The sequence below is a fragment of the Oncorhynchus kisutch genome, linkage group LG6, assembly GCF_002021735.2.
Source record: "Oncorhynchus kisutch isolate 150728-3 linkage group LG6, Okis_V2, whole genome shotgun sequence".
In the NCBI taxonomy this organism is placed as follows: domain Eukaryota; kingdom Metazoa; phylum Chordata; class Actinopteri; order Salmoniformes; family Salmonidae; genus Oncorhynchus; species Oncorhynchus kisutch.
In genome coordinates this window covers 57,309,595-57,332,296 of record NC_034179.2, presented here as the reverse complement: position 1 = coordinate 57,332,296, position 22,702 = coordinate 57,309,595, and the positions used below count along the sequence as shown (strand labels likewise).

The following is a 22,702-nucleotide window of genomic DNA, read 5'->3' as shown; positions in this document are numbered from 1 at the left end:
TCATAATTATTGGCACTCCTCATTTAGTACTTAGTGAAACTACCTCTGGAGTCCTTTCCTGTAATGTTTGACAAGGAACACATTTGGAGGGATTTTGGACCATTCCTCTAAGCAGATCCTTTCAAGATCCTTCACATTCTTAGGTTTGCGCTTATCAACTGCTCACAAGTTTTCGATTGGATTGAGGTCCGGCGACAGAGATGGCAGAATTCTGCCATGGCAGAACATTGATTTTGTTGTCACAGAACCATTTCTGTGTGGATCTTGAGGTATGTTTTGGGTCATTGTCATGTTGGAAAGTCCACTTACAGCCAAGTCCCAGCCTTCTGGCAGAGTGAACCAGATTGTCAGCCAAAATTGCCTGATACTTGGTGGAATTCATTATGTTATCAATCTTAACCAGTGCCCCTGGACCTCTGGAATTAAAACAGCCCCAAAACATCACTGACCCACGAAGGTCTGCAATTCTTTCACAGTGATTATTGGGGATTTTGTTTCTTCTCTCACCATCCTCCTCCCTATCCTGGGGGTTTCAACTGTTCCATATCTTTTGACTTTTTTATAATTGCCCTGACAGTGTTCAATGGTATATTCAATCGTTTGTGGATCTTCTTGTAGCCATTACCAGATTTATAAAGGTCTATGACCATCTGTCCTTTTGAACTGCCAGTTCTTTTGTTTTCTTCATGATGTTGGATGACAAAGGGATATTGCATGCGTGTTACCTCATTTTTATACCCTAGTGAAACAGGAAGTGATGTAATGGCTCAATATAGTTCCTTAAGACTTAGATCAACTTAAATAAATGGAATTTAATTCCTGGTTTAATCTTGGTAGATGTTATTTACAATAATATTTAAGGGTGCCATTAATTGTGAAACCTTGATTTGGAGGACATTTTTTTATTAAATCAATAAATTATTTTGGTGGGTTCCATTGAAACATTAATAAATAACAGTATTTCTCACATGTTGGTATATTGAGTTTACGTCTATAATTATATTGTTTATATTTTTTAAAGTAATGTTCGTGCATTGCCAGTCAGAAGTGCCAGTAATTTTGGAGCCCACTCTGTACACATATAAACATTCATACATATACACATATATATATACATACATACATATATGCACATACATATATATTGAATATACCTTCCTTTATTATTCCCCGCAAACCCTACCATCCTTCTCCTAATTGGAGTAAACTAATAAACAATAACACTGACAATTGAAGTCAGAAGTTTACATACACCTTAGCCTAATACATTTAAACTCAGTTTTTCACAATTCCTGGCGTTTAATTCAAGTAAAAGATTCCCTGTTTTAGGTCAGTTAGGATCACCACTTTATTTTAAGAATGTGAAATGTCAGAATATAAGTAGAGAGAATTATTTATTCAGCTTTTCTTTCTTTCATCATATTTCCAGTGGGTCAGAAGTTTACATACACTCAATTAGTATTAGGTAGCATTGCCTTTAAATAGTTTAACTTGGGTCAAACACTTTGGGTAGCCTTCCACAAGCTTCCCACAATAAGTTGGGTGAATTTTGGCCCACTCCTCCTGACAGAGCTGGTGTAACTGAGTCAGGTTTGTAGGCCTCCTTGCTTTCACACGCTTTTTCAGTTCTGCCCACAAATTTTCTATGGGATTGAGGTCAGGGCTTTGTGATGGCCATTCCAATACCTTGACTTTGTTGTCCTTAAGCCATTTTGCCACAACTTTGGAAGTATGTTTGGGGTCATTGTCCATTTGGAAGACCCATTTTCGACCAAGCTTTAACTTCCTGATGTCTGACTGATGTCTTGAGATGTTAATATATCCACATAATTTTCTTACCTCATTATGCCATCTATTTTGTGAAGTGCACCATTCCCTCCTGCAGCAAAGCACCCCCACAACATGATGCTGCCACCCCCGTGCTTCACGGTTGGGATGGTATTCTTCAGCTTGCAAGCATCCCCCTTTTTCCTCCAAACATAACGATGGACATTATGGCCAAATAGTTCTATTTTTGTTTCATCAGACCAGAAGGACAGTTCTCCGAAAAGTACGATCTTTGTCCCCATGTAAAGTTGTAGACCGTAGTCTGGCTTTTGTATGGCGTTTTTTGAGCAGTGGCATCTTCCTTGCTGAGCGGTCTTTCACGTTATGTCGATATCGGACACGTTTTACTGTGGATATAGATACTTTTGTACCTGTTTCCTCCAGCATCTTCACAAGGTCCTTTGCTGTTGTTCTGGGATTGATTTGCACTTTTCACACCAAAGGACGTTCATCTCTAGGAGACCGAACACGTCTCCTTCCTGAGCGGTATGATGGCTGTGTGGTCAAATGGTGTTTATACTTGCGTACTATTGTTTGTACAGATGAACATGGTGCCTCTAGGCGTTTGGAAATTGCTCCCAAGGCTAAACCAGACTTGTGGACATCTACAATGTTTTTTCTGAGCTCTTAGCTGATTTCTTTTGATTTTCCCATGATGTCAAGCAAAGAGGCACTGAGTGTGAAGGTAGGCCTTGAAATACATCCACAGGTACACCTCCAATTGACTTGAATTATGTAAATTAGCCTGTCAGAAGCTTCTAAAGCCATGACATCATTTTCTGGAATTTTCCAAGCTGTTTAAATGCACAGTCAACTTAGTGTATGTAAACTTCTGACCCACAGGAATTGTGATACAGTGAATTATAAGTGAAATAATCTGTCTGTAAACAATTGTTGGAAAAATTACTTGTGTCATGCACAAAGTAGATGTCCTAACCGACTTGCCAAAACTATAGTTTGTTATCAAGAAATTTGTGGAGTGGTTGAAAAAATCATTTTAACGACTCCAACCTAAGTGTATGTAAACTTCTGACTTCAACTATAGGTTTCTACTTCCAGCTTATACATACTATTCACTTTTTTGCATACAGGATGAATAGATGTAAACAGGAACTTTCTTGTGACTGGCTGTTGTGGCAGCTGAATTAATTATCTGGAGGAATAGTGAAGAATGATGGAACAGCAGCTGGCATGTTATATTGTATACTGTGAGCATATAAGGAGCAAGGAGCTAGAGATTAGCTGCAGCTGAAGACATCCCTCTTATCACCAGTCTTTGGTAGTGCAACATTACTGCATATTGCGAAACTTGTTCACATAGATAGTCACATTGGACCAATCCTCTCCTTAGCTTGCAGACTTGCTACCAAATGTAGGTTTGCAAATAGTGGGATGAATCAGTGTTGTGGAAGGAGGATGAATTCTTTGGACTTTCATGTTGTACTTTGTACTTTCTTACTGGAGATGCACCAGAAGACAGACTGTTTTTATGTCTCAACAAAACAAATGATTTGTTTACACTTTGTGTGTGTATATACGTGTGTGTGTGCGTGCCTGCGTGTGTGTGTTTTGTGTGTCTGTATACATCTTCAGGCATCTGGACTTTAGGAGCTACAGGACATGAACAGGCTGAAGCATGTGCTCACACAGATAACAATCAAACATGGGTAAACTCACAGCTACACTGCTATTTCTCAGAGATTTTCCTCCTTGAGATAATGCCAGAAAGGCATGTGACATTTCAAAAGTTCATTCTCTGTTGAAAACACATTAGAGAAACTTAAATGCGCTCAGCTTGGCAGATTCAGTCATACCAGAATTATAATACCTCAGAAATTTGTTCTTTCTTTACATCCTAAAGACATTCCCCTACCGTTGGGCCCTTGAGCAAGGCCCTTAACCCCAGAACATGCTCTCCATCCAGGGACGCTGCACTGCAGCTTGACCCTGTGCTTGTCCAAACTGTATGTGTTATGTGTGCTGTCTGGGGTTGGGGGGTGATTAGGAACCTGTCCAGGACTCTCTTAATCAGAGCCCTACTGGATTTGAGCTGTTGTGAAGGAAGTTGCCAAGGAAGTGGGTTTGTGTTTATATAGGACCTCCCACCCTCACCTACCGTCAACCAATCATGTCAATGCGGAGCTATACGGAGCTCTCAGCAATGTTACAAGATTTGGATGTTGCACGGCATGGAGCTCAATTGGACCTCTGCATGCCTCTGGAGGCTCTGCAATTGTGTCGCACCATCCATACGGTGCCCCCGGCAATATTTTCGGATCAAGCATAAACTGGCTTCTATCCAGAGCGACTTACAGTAGTGAATGCATACATTTTCGTACTGGTCTCAGGTCGGAATCAAACCCACAACCCTGGCGTTGCAAGTGCCATGCTCTATGAACTGAGCCACACAGGATCAAACGGCTATGGGCCTTAATAGAAATAGGGCGACTCAAAAGAAATCTGTCTGAAAAACAGTGTGCTCAGCAAGAGCCACAAAGCCAATCACACATCAAAAAGCTCTCTCTCTCTCTCTCTCTCTCTCCCTCTCTCTCCCTCTCTCTCCCTCTCTCTCCCTCTCTCTCCCTCTCCCTCGGGACACAGAACAGATACAGATCTTTCTTAGATTGTTCTAGTGGAAAATGCTTTTCCTCATTTCACGCTTTGGTTTCTTCTAATGTGGCTGTTTTTACATTTCTCTCTATGTGGACTTTAATTATCATTCAGAAACAACAACAGCGATAGGATTTGTAGTCATAGCTTGACGGAAACATCCAGTTGAAACGTACCAGGTTCTTTAATTCTTTAAAGTTTAATTACAGCCAAACAACGCTGTGTGTGCACATGTGTGTGTGCGACTTTAGCTGCAAGGCAGTGGCAGGGAGTTGTAGATGTGTGTAACATCCTGTCTCTGGGGCTTGATGCCAGGGGGTTATTACTTTATATGTCATTTATATAACATCTGTACTTGTTTTATATGTCCTTTTATATTATACCAGCGTACGTACGTATAGCCCTATGACATCATCTACTTACCTGTTAATTCTCTTGCTCACAAGCTGGTGTCCATCATTCTGGAGAAGGTAGGTTGAGACTGACAGACAGACAGATAGTGCTACTATTAAAAAGGCTGTCCAAGGAAGTCCCTTACTTATCAGCTACACAGAGATACAGTGACAGGCATGTCAGACTCAGCCTTCAAGCTCAATACGGACCCAAATAGGTTAATAACCTGGTATATAGTTATGGTGTATTCACCCGTGTGTGCAGATAAATGTGCATGTAACACTATGTAATAATTTCATTGTCATACATTCCATACATTCTGTCCCACCTCTTAACATTCTATGCATTCACTCCCTTGGAGTCTGGAAACCCCATGGGCCCTGGTCAAAAGTAGTGCACTATTTAGGGAATAGGTTGTCATTCAGTACTCAAACTTTGGAATCTGGTTTGCATCACCCTGCACTGATAACCGTGGGAATAATACTTAATATCACCCAAAGGCACTTTTTAAAGCGGCAATCAGCAGTAGAAACACTAACAAATCATCCTCCCCGCCTCTGATTCGGTAAAAAGCTGAGGGACGGGGCTGGAGAAATGTAACCACTCTCAAATTCATAGACAGACCTATGGATACAAGGTCTGACCATCCATGATATCAAAATGATAGTTTTAACCATGTTTTGAGGCTATATAGGGTTTGTTTACATTTACATTGTTTACAAACTTTGGCGTAAAACAGCCTTATAATTTGGGTTCTGATGGGGTACGACAGTTGAACTAAGCCCATGAGGAATTTACAAGTTATATTCTTCAATAATCAATGGGCACATATCATTAATTATGGGTGTAGCAACTGCTGATTGTCCTTTTAATCCTACCTTAATTCAACATCACCTGGTGATAGCCAGCTTGCGTTGGGATTACTGTGTTTCTGCCTAATTCTCACTGCTGTGAGAGAGTCCTATACATCAGTCTGTGTGAAGATAGTACTAAACTAATTGTGCAAAAATTACCATAAACATCATTATATTCTGGCAGTGTGATTTGAAACTTTTCTTCAACAATGTGAGTTATAAAGAGACTGTTTTTATATGTCTCAGTTTACTAAACCGTCTTAAGTTTACTAAATCACCTCTGTATGGCGTACATTGTTGAAGAAAAGTTTCAAATGAAATCACACTGCAAGATAAGGTTTATGGTATTATTTGCACACTATGAAGATGTGCAAAATAAGTAATTCTATGCATTATGCATTTCACAAGTATTTTTGCATCACACATTGAAGTGTAAGAGGCCTCCAGTTTTTTAAATGGACTGGATCTTTATACTTACCACCTGAGTCCTGTTAATAGTGAAATCAGACCTTCTTACCTTCATAGTCTACCATTTTTATAGGAGTAGTTAAAACATGCTAATAAGGTACATAAAAAACGTTTTGATATACCTCTACTGGTATGCCATCAAGCCCTGGGGTTTTTCCAGACTGAAAGGGTTTAATTGCCTCAAGAAGTTCCTCCTCTGTAAATTGGCCTTCACAATAGGTATTTTCTGTACAATTGATAATTTGACATTATAATTATTATTAGGGGAAAAAATCCTTACAATTAAACATCCTTCAGTGGAGATGGAGGAGACTGGAAATGAAAATATTTAGCTTACTCTTATAATTTGGTGAATCATGGATGACTCTGTCATTTGTTTCTGTAAATTATTTTTGGTTGCATTTCTACGATGGAGATTCAAGAAAAATCTAGTGCATTTTTCACTATTTTCCATCCAGTTCGCTTTATTTTTGTAATACATTACACGTGATCGTTCTTAAATAAATCCCTCCAGTTTTTTTGGTTTTTACTCTAACTTATTCTGTGCCTGTATAGTACAGTTTTTTTTATTGCTATCTACCTGTCCTGTTAGTTCCTCTATTTCCTTTCTCTTTTAACCGAAGCTGCTTTTGTTTTAAAGATGAATATTGAATTAATTGGCCTCTAAAGGTACATTTCAAAGTGTCCCATACAATAAGGGGATCGGATGTGCCTATGTCGTGCAGGAAAATGTCAGTTCTAAAATATTTTGTATTAGTTAAGAGCAAATAGTCCTCCAGTAGGCTTTGATTTCATTTCCAATATCCCTACCAAGTGGAAATTCTGTAAGAGTTATGTGGAGGACAATTAGATGATGGTTCGATCGCATTCTGTCTCCTATCAACACTTAAAAAAAAACTTTTGGTGCCAGTGAGAATTAAACTAGCTTGATTAATAATAATAATAATATATTATAATAATATTGATTAAGCCTCCTCCATGTACAGTATATCTCACTAGGTCTGGGTTTGTTAGCCTCCATGTATCCACCAGGTCTAATGTGCCCATAATATTTGTTATTTCCTTAAGTGCATAAGGGTGATAGTTTGTAGTGTGATTTCCTTTATGGTCCATTGAAGTACTTAAAACCGTGTTATAATCTCCCACCATAATAATAGGATCGTTTGTTGCTTGTGAGCTCAATAGATTGTTATAAATCTTTTTTTAAAGTGTGGATCAGCATTATTTGGAGCACATAGATTAATTATCCAAATATGTTTATCGTTCAATAGCATATTCAAAAGGATCCACCTTCCTTGCGGACCTGTTTGGACAGTTTGCACATTTGGCTCAAAATTATTATTAATTAATATCATCACCCCTTTTGAATTTCTTTGCCCATGACAGAAGTGCCTTTTTCCACATAACTTAATCTATAAATGTCAGTGGCGGTTATGAGGGAGGACACTTTTTTTTTTTTCTGAGCATGGCCTTATTTCTATTACAGCATATTGGATGACTGGCATTCATATTCCATTCACTCGGCTCAATGTAACATCGATAGGTTTAGGCTACTGCATGATACTCAAATTGTCCCTGTTACCATCATGGGGTTGCTCGTCATGAGGGAGAGAGATAAACAAAATAGGGATGTCGTGTTGTAGGCCTAATTTGGAATGACTGGCTCAGCATTGCAGGGTTACTCACAACCAGGTTGTTATCTTGGAGGCCCTGAAGAGCTGGTTGTTAATGTAGAGCTTGTCCAACGCCAGGTGCACTTTCTGGCCCTGTGGTGTTTAAGAATAGGGTAAAGAACCCGTCTACTGTCCACGATCTCTCAAGAATATTGTTAATTGATAGATAAATTGTTTCCGCATAGCCGCGGGAAGTGGAGGTGCTGAGCATGCTGCGGCACCCCCTGAAAAATCAGAATGTTTTTTTATTTTTATAACAAATATTTTTGGGAGAATTTTAATTTTTTTTCTCACAAAAGTAGTGCACTGGACCTTTTTAATAGTCCTGTATTAGCGGACCGATACAGCCGTCTACAGCACGGGAAAACTGTTTTTTTTTGTCCTGCACCCCTACCCCCCACCCCCAAACGAGCACAGCACTCCCACCCCCAAACTACTTCCCGCTGCCAGGTCCCTTCCTCTTCCCAGCACTGTCACTTTAATTTTGTAACGGGTTAACCTTGCAACAACAGGTCTCGGTCTGTCGGGTCTGTTATCTGCCAAAACGGTGGGCCCTTTGGTAATCCACATTTTACCGTGTTCCTCCGTCATCCTGAGTTGTTCTTTCAAGTAGTCTTTGTTTTGCTCTTCCTCCACCCCTGTCATAACAATATTGTGCCTCATGCATCTGCATTTGATATCTAGAATTGCAGCCCTCATTTATTTGTTATCATCCTGTAGTTTTGTGGCATGGAGTATTTCATTTTCTGCCATTATTTGCTGTATTAAGCTGTTATTAGACTCCACCGATACTTTGACGGCCTCTTTTTCTGCTATTGCTCCAGGGATCAAATCCAGCTTTTTCAATTCCTCGTTCATGTTTTCCAAAGCAGCTCTGTCGTCTTTGGCGAATGTTGTTGGGTTACCTTTCTTCAGTCTAACCGTCCATTGTGATAGAACGTTTGTTCGGCCACAACTCCCCTGTCTCGCTGGAGGAGAGTACTGCTCTTTCCTGCTTTGTCTGTTGACTTAGAGAATTGCATTGCTAAATCCTATGATATGCTAAGTCTGGTATCTCTTTAAGTTTGCTTCCTTCTTTTAATTGATGGCTAAATTACAATTTCAAACAATCAATAAGGAGACAGATTTGAAGCTCAGCACGTCACTGCCACGTCACATCTGCTCAATCTGATGATGATGAGACCATTATTAATAATGACAAATATAAAGTTCCCATGATAAAAGCTTCAATGTGAATACGTTATACTACTCAAACCAAGTTTAACGTGAGAAGATGCATTAAGACCAGCCTTACTGATTGAACTTACATTAACTAGATTAGTCATACAACATATCATACATGTATGACACATACAGTACTGTACTGTAACCTTGACCTATACTGTAGCTGTTGGCATCATTTGAAAACGGTTGTCTAGAAATGCTGGCAATACTCATGGATCTTTGCCCTTGCCTGTGGTTTCATATCTCAGATGCTGAAATCACTAGTACTGTATGAGCCTGGTTCCTCTCAAGGTTTCTGACTGCTAGAGACTTTCCCCTCACCACTGTGCTTCTGCTTGCTTTTTTAGGGTCTAGGCCGGGTTACTGTAAAGCACTTTGAGACAACTGTTTGGGCGTTATAAATACATTTGATTGATCTATTGACTGATTTATAATATCCTCTGTGTCCTCTGCTCCATCCAGTTGGGTGTTTATCTATGAGAAAGGCTACCAGTCGACAGACACGGCCGTGAGTTCTGTCTTTACTAAAATGAAAGGGGTGGGCTACACCAACGTGGATGGAGAGGAGAGGGTCTGGGACATGGTCGACTACGTCTTCCCTGAACAGGTGGGTCATTGGCTAATATCTTCCTTGAACAGGTGGCTGTGTGTGTTGACGAACAACACTAGTCCTGTAATGAATGACCTGAAAGGTCACATATCATTACACCCTCTAGGAACTGAGCCTCACAGTACATCTACTAGTGTGCTGTAATACTAGTGCAATAGCAATGCGTAATAAAGTACTACAGCGAGGTTCATGCAGGGAAGTCAGACAGATGGTGTCTGACAGATTGAAGAAGAAGGAGGAAATGAAGAAGGTGAAGAACATGAACTGTGGTATCGTGATATCATTGTCAACACACAGGTGTCAGAGTGAAACTGTACCTAACTTTCATCAGTGGTTCCTTTGCACGCATCCTGATCCTGCACACACATTAGGCAAATACAGAGACAAGCAGAAGAGTCTCTGTAAACACAGTGACATTGTTTGCCTAAGTGTAGTCAGCTCATGTTGACCGTGATTAAGCAATAAAGAGATACAAAGAAGACACTACTGTTTACTCTGAGGGGTGTGGCCATGATGGGTCTATTTAATTCAGAACCAACCAGTTTGACTGATGGTTAGGAGTAAGGAGATCAATGACCAAAAACAGCAAGAAGGTCAAACACACAAGATTATACAGCCTGTGATCTTATATGAGTATCTATTTGCCTATTCAAGGTATTTACCGGAAGATGACCTTGTCTGCTATCATAATATATGGTATATGTTAACTTATTCAAGGTCTTTACCTGAAGATGACCTTGTCTTATTTATTTATTTAACCTTTATTTAACTAAGTCAGTTAAGAACAAATTGTCATAATATATGGTATCTGTTAACCTATTCAAGGTATTTACCTGAAGATGACCTTGTCTGTTATCAAAATATATCAAATCAAATCAAAGTTTATTTGTCATGTGCGCCGAATACAACAGCGCCGAATTACAGTGAAATGCTTACTTACAGGCTCTAGCTAATAGTGAAAAAAAGGTATTAGGTGAACAATAGGTAAGTAAAGACATAAAACAACAGTAAAAAGACAGGCTATATACAGTAGAGAGGCTATAAGAGTAGCGAGGCTACATACAGACACCGGTTAGTCAGGCTGATTTGAGGTAGTATGTACATGTAGATATGGTTAAAGTGACTATGCATATATGATGAACAGAGAGTAGCAGTAGCGTAAAAGAGGGGTTGGCGGGTGGTGGGTGGCGGGTGGCGGGACACAATGCAGATAGCCCGGTTAGCCAATGTGCGGGAGCACTGGTTGGTTGGCCCAATGGAGGTAGTATGTACTGTACATTAATGTGTAGTTAAAGTGACTATGCATATATGATAAACGGAGAGTAGCAGCAGCGTAAAATAGGTGTTAGGGGGAGGCACACAATGCAAATAGTCCGGGTAGCCATTTGATTACCTGTTCAGGAGTCTTATGGCTTGTGGGTAAAAACTGTTGAGAAGCCTTTTTGTCCTTGACTTGGCACTCCGGTACCGCTTGCCATGCGGTAGTAGAGAGAACAGTCTATGACTGGGGTGCCTGGGGTCTCTGGCAATTTTTAGGGCCTTCCTCTGACACCACCTGGTGTAGAGGTCCTGGATGGCAGGCAGCTTAGCCACAGTATAGTACTGGGCTGTACGCAGTACCCACTGTAGTGCCTTGTGGTCAGAGGCCGAGCAATTGCCATACCAGGCAGTGATGCAACCAGTCATGATGCTCTCGATGTTGCAGCTGTAGAACCCTTTGAGGATTTCAGGACCCATGGCAAATCTTTTTAGTTTCTTGAGTGGGAGTAGGCTTTTTTGTGCCCTCTTCACGACTGTCTTGGTGTGTTTGGACCATTCTAGTTTGGACCATTCTAGTTTGTTGATGTGGACACCAAGGAACAGCATTCTCACATAAGTGTTCCTTTTGTCCAGGTGGGAAAGGGCAGGCAGTGTGGAGTGAAAGAGAGATTGCATCATCTGTGAATCTGTTTGGGCGGTATGCAAATTGGAGTGGGTCTAGGGTTTCTGGGATAATGGTATTGATGTGAGCCATTACCAACCTTTCAAAGCACTTCATGGCTTCGGACGTGAGTGCTCATTTAGGCAGGTTGCCTTTGTGTTCTTGGGCACAGGCACTATGGCGGTCTGCTTGAAACATGTTGGTATTAGACTCAATCAGGGACATGTTGAAAATATCAGTGAAGACACCTGCCAGTTGGTCAGCACATGCCCGGAGCAAACATCCTGGTAATCCGTCTGGCCCCACAGCCTTGTGTATGTTCACCTGTTTAAAGGTCTTACTCAAGTTGGCTACGGAGAGCATGATCACACAGTCGTCCGGAACAGCTGATGCTCTCATGCATGCATCAGTGTTGCTTGCCTCGAAGCGAGCATAGAAGTGATTTAACTTGTCTGGTAGGCTTGTGTCACTGGGCAGCCCGCGGCTGTGCTTCCCTTTGTAGTCTGTAATAGTTTGCAAGCCCTGCCACATAAGACGAGCGTCGGAGCCGGTGTAGTATGATTCAATCTTAGCCCTGTATTGACGCTTTGCCTGTTTGATGGTTCGTCGCAGGGCATAGCAGGATTTATTGTAAGCTTCCGGGTTAGAGACCTGCACCTTGAAAGCGGCAGCTCTACCTTTTAGCTCGGTGCGAATGTTGCCTGTAATCCATGGCTTCTGGTTGGGGTATGTACGTACAGTCACTGTGGGGACGACGTCCTCGATGCACTTATTGATAAAACCAGTGACTGATGTGGTGACTTCTTAATGCCATCGGAAGAATCCCGGAACATGTTCCAGTCTGTCATAGCAAACCAGTCCTGTAGTTCAGCATCTGCTTCATCTGACCACTTTTTTATAGTCCGAGTCACTGGTGATTCCTGCTTTAATTTTTGCTTGTAAGCAGGAATCAGGAGGATAGAGTTGTGGTCGGATTTACCAAATGGAGGGCGAGGGAGAGCTTTGTACGCGTCTCTGTGTGTGGAGTACAGGTGATCTAGAATTATTTTGCACATTTAACATGTTGATAGAAATTTGGTAGAACTGATTTGTTTCCCTGTATTAAAGTCTCCGGCCACTAGGAGCGCCGCCTCTGGGTGAGTGGTTTCCTGTTTGCTTATTTCCTTATACAGCTGACTGAGTGCGGTCTTAGTGCCAGCATGGTGGTAAATTAATAGCCACGAAAAGTATAGCTGAAAACTCTCTAGGCAAGTAGTGGTATATGGTATGTGTTAACTTATTCAAAGTGTTTACCTGAAGATTACCTTGTCTGTTATCATAATATATGGTATATGTTCACTTATTCAAGGTATTTACATGAGTCTCATGGTGATTTCCAAAACAATGTAATTGACACTGGTTATACAGTATTGATTGAGTGATTCAACATTGTATTACACCCAAAGGTATTTATTTTCTAGATATTGAAATAGGCAGTATATTGAGCAGTTTTATAGTAGTAGTACTATTAATAGTAGTAGTAAAAGCTGTCTTGTACCACTGTAACTACACAGATGTCTTAAAATAACATTAATCTACAAAGAAATTATATTGACTCTAACTGCACTATCAATTACAGTGGGGCAAAAAAGTATTTAGTCAGCCACCAATTGTGCAAGTTCTCCCACTTAAAAAGATGAGAGAGGCCTGTAATTTTCATCATAGGTACACTTCAACTATGACAGACAAAATGAGAAAAACAAATCCAGAAAATCACATTGTAGGATTTTTTATGAATTTATTTGCAAATTATGGTGGAAAATAAGTATTTGGTCAATAACAAAAGTTTATCTCAATATTTTGTTATATACCCTTTGTTGGCAATGCCAGAGGTCAAACGTTTTCTGTAAGTCTTCACAAGGTTTCACACACTGTTGCTGGTATTTTGGCCCATTCCTCCATGCAGATCTCCTCTAGAGCAGTGATGTTTTGGGGCTGTTGCTGGGAAACACAGACTTTCAACTTCCTCCAAAGATTTTCTATGGGGTTGAGATCTGGAGACTGGCTAGGCCACTCCAGGACCTTGAAATGCTTCTCACGAAGCCACTCCTTCATTGCCCGGGTGGTGTGTTTGGGGTCATTGTCATGCTGAATGACCCAGCCATGTTTCATCTTCAATGCCCTTGCTGATGGAAGGAGGTTTTCACTCAAAATCTCACGATACATGGCCCCATTCATTCTTTCCTTTACACGGATCAGTCGTCCTGGTCCCTTTGCAGAAAAACAGCCCCAAAGCATGATGCTTCCACCCCCATGCTTCACAGTAGGTATGGTGTTCTTTGGATGCAACTCAGCATTCGTTGTCCTCCAAACACGACGAGTTGAGTTTTTACCAAAAAGTTATATTTTGGTTTCATCTGACCATATGACATTCTCCCAATCTTCTTCTGGATCATCCAAATGCTCTCTAGCAAACTCCAGACGGGCCTGGACATGTACTGGCTTAAGCAGGGGGATACGTCTGGCACTGCAGGATTTGAGTCCCTGGTGGCGTAGTGTGTTACTGATGGTAGGCTTTGTTACTTTGGTCCCAGCTCTCTGCAGGTCATTCACTAGGTCCCCCCGTGAGGTTCTGGGATTTTTGCTCACCGTTCTTGTGATCATTTTGACCCCACGGGTCAATCTCAGTGGTCTTGTATGTCTTCCATTTCCTAATAATTGCTCCCACAGTTGATTTCTTCAAACCAAGCTGCTTACCTATTGCAGATTCAGTCTTCCCAGCCTGGTGCAGGTCTACAATTTTGATTCTGGTGTCCTTTGACAGCTCTTTGGTCTTGGCCATAGTGGAGTTTGGAGTGTGACTGTTTGAGGTTGTGGACAGGTGTCTTTTATACCGATAACAAGTTCAAACAGGTGCCATTAATACAGGTAACTTCTTTCTTGTTTGTAGGTGACCAAATACTTATTTTCCACCATAATTTGCAAGTAAATTAATAAAAAATCCTACAATGTGATTTTCTGGATTTTCATTTCTCATTTTGTCTGTCATAGTTGAAGCGTACCTATGATGAAATTACAGGCCTCTCTCATCTTTTTAAGTGGGAGAACTTGCACAATTGGTGGCTGACTAAATACTTTTTTGCCCCACTGTAGATGCCATTGTGGTACTGCCGTAACAGGAATCGATGTAATTGACAGGAATCGATGTAATAACATCTGTCTTTGCATGATAATAACCACTTCCCGAAGTGGTCACAAGTCAGTGACTTGGCATCATGTGACCGAATTACACAAGCATGCCATCCAGACCTGTGTTGAAATACTATTTAAGATCTTTCAAATACTTTGAGTGTTTACTTTAGCATGCCTGGAGTGTCAGGTGGCTGGGGTTTGTACTTTGGAGATGTTAGACTTTGCTGTTGATTCCATTACAACAGGGAAGCTCAATCAAGCACAGTTAAAGTGTCAATCAAGCAGAGCTAAATAGCGTCAAATAGTATTTGAACCTAGGTCTGATGCCATCTAATGCTGTTACCCAGGCAGGAAGGCTCCTGTACCAGTCCTTATTAATTCAGGGCCACATGTCCTGTGCTTTATATGGCCTCTACATATGAGTTAGTTTACATTAACATGTACGACATCCTGGTCGAGACTCGAGAGAAGGCCAATAGAATGAAACAGGAGAGCGAGGGTCATAGAAATGCAATTACTAGAACAAGAAAAAGTCCCTCAGACCAGCGCTATTCGACTGCACCTTCATGTAATTCAGTATTTCTGTTGCATGGCAGGGGCTTTTGATCTGTTACAAAACAGAGAGTAGCAGAGCGTAACAGTAACAGCGACAAAAGGTTTGTCACATAACATGGAGAGATGACCTGCAGGTCTGTGAAAGGTAATAACTTTTTAAATGACAACTGATTTCACCTCATGACCTTCTGATGTGATGACATTTACAGGTAAAAATATATCCGGTAGCAGACCTTGTTGTTCCCATAGGGAATGGATGGAGGATCGTTATATATGCAGGTCAAATTCAAATAATTCGATATGCTTTCATAACAAGGTCAATGTTGCCAAAGCGAAGTGATACAATAATAATTATGAAAACAACAGCGACAACAATAACAATAGTGGCTATAATACTAAAGAAAAACAAATGGCTTCAAACTGTATGATTGTCACATTTAAAGATACAATTATAATCTCTCTGTGTCTCTGTCTCTCTAGCCCTGTTTTTACATGGTGCTAACATGGGTCCTTTGTCCTGATCTTGTCTACATGATTGTGCCCACATTTCCAGAAATGTTTCTGTTATCTCTCCACTGTGTCTGCATTTCCTGATTACTTCCTTTATGCACATTTTTCACAGGTATTTCTTCAAAATAATATTTATTTATTTATTGTAAGACATATTGATGTAATCAGTCAATGCTACCACCTGTCAATGATTTTAGAGGGCTAAATAATGAAGATTTACATAGTTTTCCCATCCAGATCTGTCTACACTTGTAAGATATCCAGACACAATGCATATCTGACTACCTCTTGATGTGGGCAGGATGATCTGATCACAATCGGATCACAATGTGTATTTTGATTGTCTACAACTATCTAAAAATGTGGGCACAATCAGAATTTGGACAAGTTAGGACGCAAGTTAGAACCAGGTGTAAATGGGGCTTTTCTCTCTCTCGTACATCAGGGAGACTCATCTTTTGTGGTGATGACCAACTACATTATAACCAAAGGTCAGAAGATGGGAAAATGTCCTGAGGTATGTCAACTCATCTCAAAAGTATTTATAGGATTTTCTGTATCTCTTTGTATCGCTTTCTGACATGAATGTATTTTCATAAATACTAAAGCTAAATGGAAAGTACATCATATCAGCTCATCTGCTTTCATTGTGAGATGCTGTCAATGACACATGTTGAGAAGAAAAATTATAATACATTTGCACAGAGCTCATCAATCAGGAAAATGTGGTCTTAACAGATAGTCTTTTATTGACCTATTTTATCATGTTTCGTACACACACACACACACACACACACACACACACACACACACACACACACACACACACACACACACACACACACACACACACACACATTGACTCTAACTCCTTCCTGTGTTTCAGCTCACAGAACCCAGGTATCTCTGCAACTCCGACTCAGACTGTGAAAGAGGGATAATAGAACGTACGGGACATGGTAAAGTCCTGACGGTGTGACGGTGTGACAGTGTGACACAGTCCCACTCACTTACTTAGTGTTTGTCAACTTCTGGTCATGGCACATTGCTGGCCGGTCCTGGCCAGTTCCTGAGATGGTTAACTGAACACTAATATAGTCAGTTCTACAGTGCCAGCAGGTTGTCCTCCAAATGAGGAAGAGGTATAGTTTGCCGGTCCCTGACACAAGAGGGCCATAGCTTGTCGGTCCCTGGTATAAAAAGCTTGAGAAACACTGCACTAACTAACCCTCTTCACTACCTACCTAGCCAAACTAACCATTCTTCACTGCCACTACCACAACCCTCCCCACCTGACCTCTCACACTGGCCATCTATAACTACAATAAGGGGTAAACAACAAAGGGATGTGAGTTCAGTGCAAATAATTCAGTCCTTCGTAGTCTATTCTTTACTTTGTTCAATTATTACTACTGTATGTATTGGATTCTAATTACTTGTAATCAGAATCAGGTGTTGTTTAACATAAATTAAAATGGCACACAATTTCACTTGTCAGAGAGCAAAAAACCTTGTCAGGGAGATAAGTGTTCAGGTTGTATCATCATTGTTTCCCTGCCCAAAGTCATGCATGCAAGAAGAAAAAGTATGCTTGATTTCAGATCAACAACTTTCCATGTTCTTAGCAACATGACGCAGGGTGGTTGAGCGCCTTGGCTCACCATTCTATTAAAGTAAACAGAGTCGCACACACACATATTATGCATACATGCACACAACCACTGCCTTCCGTTCTACAAGCTAAGTAAAATCGACGACCTACGAGGAAGATTAAACTACCAACGGGACATTTAAAACTGTAATATCTTACGCTTCATGGAGTCGTGGCTGAACGGCGACATTATCAACATACAGCTGGCTGGTTATACGCTCTATCTGCAGGATAGAACAGAGGCATCTGGTACAACAAGGGGTGGCGGACTATGTATATTTGGAAATAACAGCCGGTGCACGATATCTAAGGAAGTCTCGAGGTATTGTTCTAGAGAGTTTTCACCTGTATTTTTCGTAGCTGTCTACATACCACCACAGACCGATGCTGGCACTAAGACCGCACTCAATGAGCTGTATTCCGCCATAAGCAAACAGGAAAACGCTCATCCAGAGGCAAAGCTCCTAGTGGCCGGGGACTTTAATGCAGGCAAACTTACATCCGTTTTACCAAATTTCTATCAGCATGTTAAATGTGCAACTAGAGGGGGAAAAAAACTCTACACACAGAGACTCGTACAAAGCTCTCCCTCGCCCTCCATTTGGCGAATCTGACCATAATTCTATCCTACTGATTCCTGCTTACAAACAAAAATGAAAACAGTGACTCTGTAAATAAAAAAGTGATGAGATGAAGCAGATGCTAAGCTACAGGACTGTTTTGCTAGCACAGACTGGAACATGTTCCGGGATTCTTCCGATGGCATTGAGGAGTACAATATATCAGTCATTAGCTTCATCAATAAGTGCATCGACGAAGTCATCCCCACAGTGACTGTACGTACATACCCCTAGTTAAAGGCTAGAACTGCTGCTTTCAAGGAGCGGGACACTAACCCGGAAGCTTCTAAGAAATCGCGCTATGCCCTCCAACGAACCATCAAACAGGCAACGCATCAATACAGGACTAAGATCGAATCGTACTACACCGGCTCCGCCGCTCGTCGGATGTGGCAGGGCATGCAAACCATTACAAACTACAAAGGGAAGCACAGCTGAGAACTGCCCAGTGGCACAAGCCTATCAGACGAGCTAAACTACTTCTAGGCAAATAACACTAAAATGTGCATGCGCTGACCAACTGGCAAAGTGTCTTCACTGACATTTTCATCCTCTCCCTGTCCAAGTCTGTAATACCAAAATGTTTTAAGCAGACCACCATAGTCCCTTTGCCCAAGAACACTAAGGTAACCTACCTAAATGTCTGCTGACCCGTAGCACTCACATCTGTAGCCATGAAGTGCTTTGATAGGCTGGTAATGGCTCACATCGACGCCATTATCCCAGAATCCCTAGACCCACTCCAATTTGCATACCGCCCTAACAGATCCACAGATGATACAATCTCTATTGCACTCCATACTGCCCTTTCCCACCTGGGCAAAGGGAACACCTAATGCTGAGTCGGTGCTATTCATTGACTACAGCTCAGCGTTCAAAACCATAGTGCCCTCAAAGCTCATCAATAAGCTACGGACCCTGGGACTAAACACCTCCCTCTGCAACTGGATCCTGGACTTCCTGACGGGCCACCCCCAGGTGGTAAGGGTAGGTAAAAACACATCCACCACGCTGATCCACAACACAGGGGCCCTTCAGGGTTGAGTGCTCAGTCCCCTCCTGTAATCCCTGTTCACTCATGACTGCACAGCCAGGCACGACTCCAACACCATCATTAAGTTTGCCGATGACACAAAAGTGTTGTTGCCTGTTAACCGACAATGACGAGACAGCCTTTAAGGAGGACGTCAAAGACCTGGCCGTGTGGTGCCAGGACATCGACCTCTCCCTCAATGTGATCAAGACAAAGGAGATGATTGTGGACTACAGGGAAAAGAGGTCAGAGCACACACCCATTCTCATCGATGGGGCTGTAGTGCAGCAGGTTGAGAGCATCACTGGGGCCAAGTTGCCTGCCATCCAGGACCTCTATACCAGGCGGTGTCAGAGGAAGGCCTTAAAAATTGTCAAAGAATCCAGCCACCCTAGTCATAGACTGTTCTCTCTGCTACCGCACGGCAAGCGGTACCGGAGTGCCAAGTCTAGGTCTAAGAGGATTCTAAACAGCTTCTACCCCCAAGCTATAAGACTTCTGAACATCTAATCAAATGGCTTCCCGGACTATTTGCATTGGCCACCCCCTCTTTTATGCTGCTGCTACTCTCTGTTATTATCTATTCACAGTCACTCTAATAACTCTACCTACATGTACAGTTGAAGTCCGAAGTTTACATACACCTTAGCCAAATACATTTAAACTCAGTTTTTCACCATTTCTGACATTTAATCCTAGTAACAATTCCGTGTCTTAGGTTCGTTAGGTTCACCACTTTATTTGGTAGCATTGCCTTTAAATTATTTAACTTGGGTCAAATGTTTTGGGTAGCCTTTCACAAGCTTCCCACAATAACTTGGGTGAATTTTGGCCCACTCCTCCTGACAGAGCTGGTGTAACTGAGTCAGGTTTGTAGGCCTCCTTGCTCGCACACGCTTTTTCAGTTCTGCCCACAAATGTTCTATATGATTGAGGTCAGAGCTTTGTGATGGCCACTCCAATACCTTGACCTTGTTGTCCTTAAGCCATTTTGCCACAACTTTGGAAGTATGCTTGGGGTCATTGTCCATTTGGAAGACCCATTTGCGACCAAGCTTTTACTTCCTGACTGATGTCTTGAGATGTTGCTTCAATATATCCACAAAATTTCCCTATCTCATGATGTCATCTATTTTGTGAAGTGCACCAGTCCCTCCTGCCGCAAAGCACCCCCACAACAAGATGTTGCCACACTGGTGCTTCACGGTTGGAATGGTGTTCTCCGGCTTGTAAGCCTCCCCCTTTTTCCTCCAAACATAACAATGGTCATTATGGCCAAACAGTTCTATTTTTGTTTCATCAGACCAGAGGACATTTCTCCAAAAAGTACGATCTTTGTCCCCATGTGCAGCTGCAAACCGTAGTCTGGCTTTTCTATGGTGGTTTTGGAGCAGTGGCTTCTTCCTTGCTGAGTGATCTTTCAGGGTATCTCGATATCGGACTCGTTTTACTATTGATATAGATACTTTTGTTCCTGTTTCCTCCAGCATCTTCACAAGGTCCTTTGCAGTTGTTCTGGGATTGATTTCCACTTTTCGCACCAAAGTACGTTCATCTCTAGGAGACAGAACACGTCAACTTCCTGAGCGGTATGACAGCTGCTTGGTCAAATGGTGTTTATTCTTGCGTACTATTGTTTGTAAAGATGAACGTGGCATCTTCAGTTGTTTTGAAATTGCTCCCAAGGATGAATCATACTTGTGGAGGTCTACAATTTATTTCTGAGGTATTGGCTGATTTATTTGGATTTTCCCGTGATGTCAAGCAAAGAGGCACTGAATTTGAAGGTAGGCCTTGAAATACATCCAGAGGTACACCTCCAATTGACTCAAATTATGTAAATTAGCCTGTCAGAAGCTTCTAAAGCCATGATATCATTTTCTGTAATTTTCCGAGCTGTTTAAAGGCACAGTCAACTTAGTGTATGTAAACTTCTGACCCATTGGAATTGTAATACAGTGAATTATAAGTGAAATAATCTGTCTGTAAACAATTGTTGGAAAAATTACTTGTGTCATGCACAAAGTAGATGTCCTAACCGACTTGCCAAAACTACAGTTTGTTAACAAGAAATTTGTGGAGTGGTTGAGAAATGAGTTTTAATGAGTGTGTATGTAAACTTCTGACTACAACTGTACATATTCCCTCAATTACCTCGATTAACCGGTGCCCCCGCACATGGACTCTGTACAGGTATTATTGTTATTTTACTGCTGCTATTTAATTACTTGTTCCTTTTATTTCTTCTTCTTCTTATTTTTTTAAACTGCATTGTTGGTTAGGGGCTTGTAAAGTAAGCATTTAACCTGTTGTATTCGGGCACATGTGACTAATAACATTTGATTTGATTTGAACCATTAACTCGCAGACAAATGCAATCGACACAAGTCATAAGCACAGTCAGAGACATAGGCAGACAGATTGGCAGACACATAGGGAGTAGTAGGAGCCAATCTAATAAGCCTATACAGTAGAATTATGAACCGATATAACGTAGGAAGTTGAAAGGGTTGGCTATGTATTTTGTAACTGTCCCAATATGCCCATGGGTTATATCTAAGCCCTTTCAACCTCTCAGAACCACATCAGCTTCAATGTTTTTCATGCAGAAGGAAATTCAACTTTTCAGATCAGAGAGATAAAAGAGATATCTCTGCACTCTTTTTGCTCACTTAACAGTTTCCTTTGGTGTTCTGTAATGAGATACATTTTAGATAAGATTTTAAGTAGCGAGGAGAAAGAAAAAGTGGACATACTTCATGTTGAAAAGCTATATCCCTCATGTGTCTTTTCTCCATGTCTATGTCTCGCTGCCCCCCTCCACCGCCCACCCCAAGGACATATGACGGGGAAGTGTGTGGGGAACACAACCAAGACGTGTGAGGTTGTAGCCTGGTGCCCTGTGGAAGATGACCACACAATCCCAGAGTATGTAGGATCACTGAAAATTATGTTAACACTTTACATAAAGCCTGTAGCTATAATAATGTATTACTTGTTATATGTACTGAATGTTACTTTGAACTGAACCAAGTGATTTGTAAGCTATTTTATGAAAGGAAAATGGTCTCCATCCATTTTTTAAGATGAACTCTCTGTATGTCTATGTGTGTTTGATGTGTTAATGCTTTGTTTGTCTTTGTTTTCCGTGCAGTCCCGCACTTTTGATGTCGGCAGAGAACTACACACTGTTCATCAAAAACTCTGTCACCTTTCCAGCATATGGTGTTAAGAGGTGAGTGACCCCTTTTTGATACACCCCTTTTTGAGTGACCCCTTTTTAATAAATCTTGCTTGTTTGTAGGTGACCAAATACTTACTTTCCACCATAATTTGAAAATAAATTCATTAAAAATCCTACAATGTGATTTTCTGGATTTTTTTCCCTCATTTTGTCTGTCATAGTTGGTGTACCTATGATGAAAATTTACAGGCCTCTCTCATCTTTAAGTGGGAGAACTTGCACAATTGGTGGCTGACTAAATACTTTTTTGCCCCAATGTATGTCCTTCCCTTTGGTTCCTTCCCCAGGCGTTATTGTTTATGTTCCTGTGTCAGTTCTGTTAGTTGGTCGTGCTTCTT

At 41.3% G+C, this 22,702-nt stretch overlaps 1 protein-coding gene across 4 annotated transcripts in view; it reads left to right on the top strand.

Annotated features, from left to right (window-relative positions):
• LOC109893026 (P2X purinoceptor 1) overlaps positions 1-22,702 on the top strand; it is a 40,325-nt gene that overhangs the window by 4,150 nt on the left and 13,473 nt on the right. For all 4 annotated transcript variants that reach the window (XR_002255707.2, XR_002255708.2, XM_020486018.2 and 1 more), the window contains exons 2-6: positions 9,512-9,656; positions 16,262-16,333; positions 16,703-16,775; positions 21,958-22,048; positions 22,275-22,355. Coding sequence is in view for 2 of the 4 variants with exons in the window: in XM_020486018.2 (XP_020341607.1) it covers positions 9,512-9,656; positions 16,262-16,333; positions 16,703-16,775; positions 21,958-22,048; positions 22,275-22,355 (462 nt within the window). In the remaining 2 variants the exon portion in view is untranslated. The remainder of the gene's footprint in view (positions 1-9,511; positions 9,657-16,261; positions 16,334-16,702; positions 16,776-21,957; positions 22,049-22,274; positions 22,356-22,702) is intronic.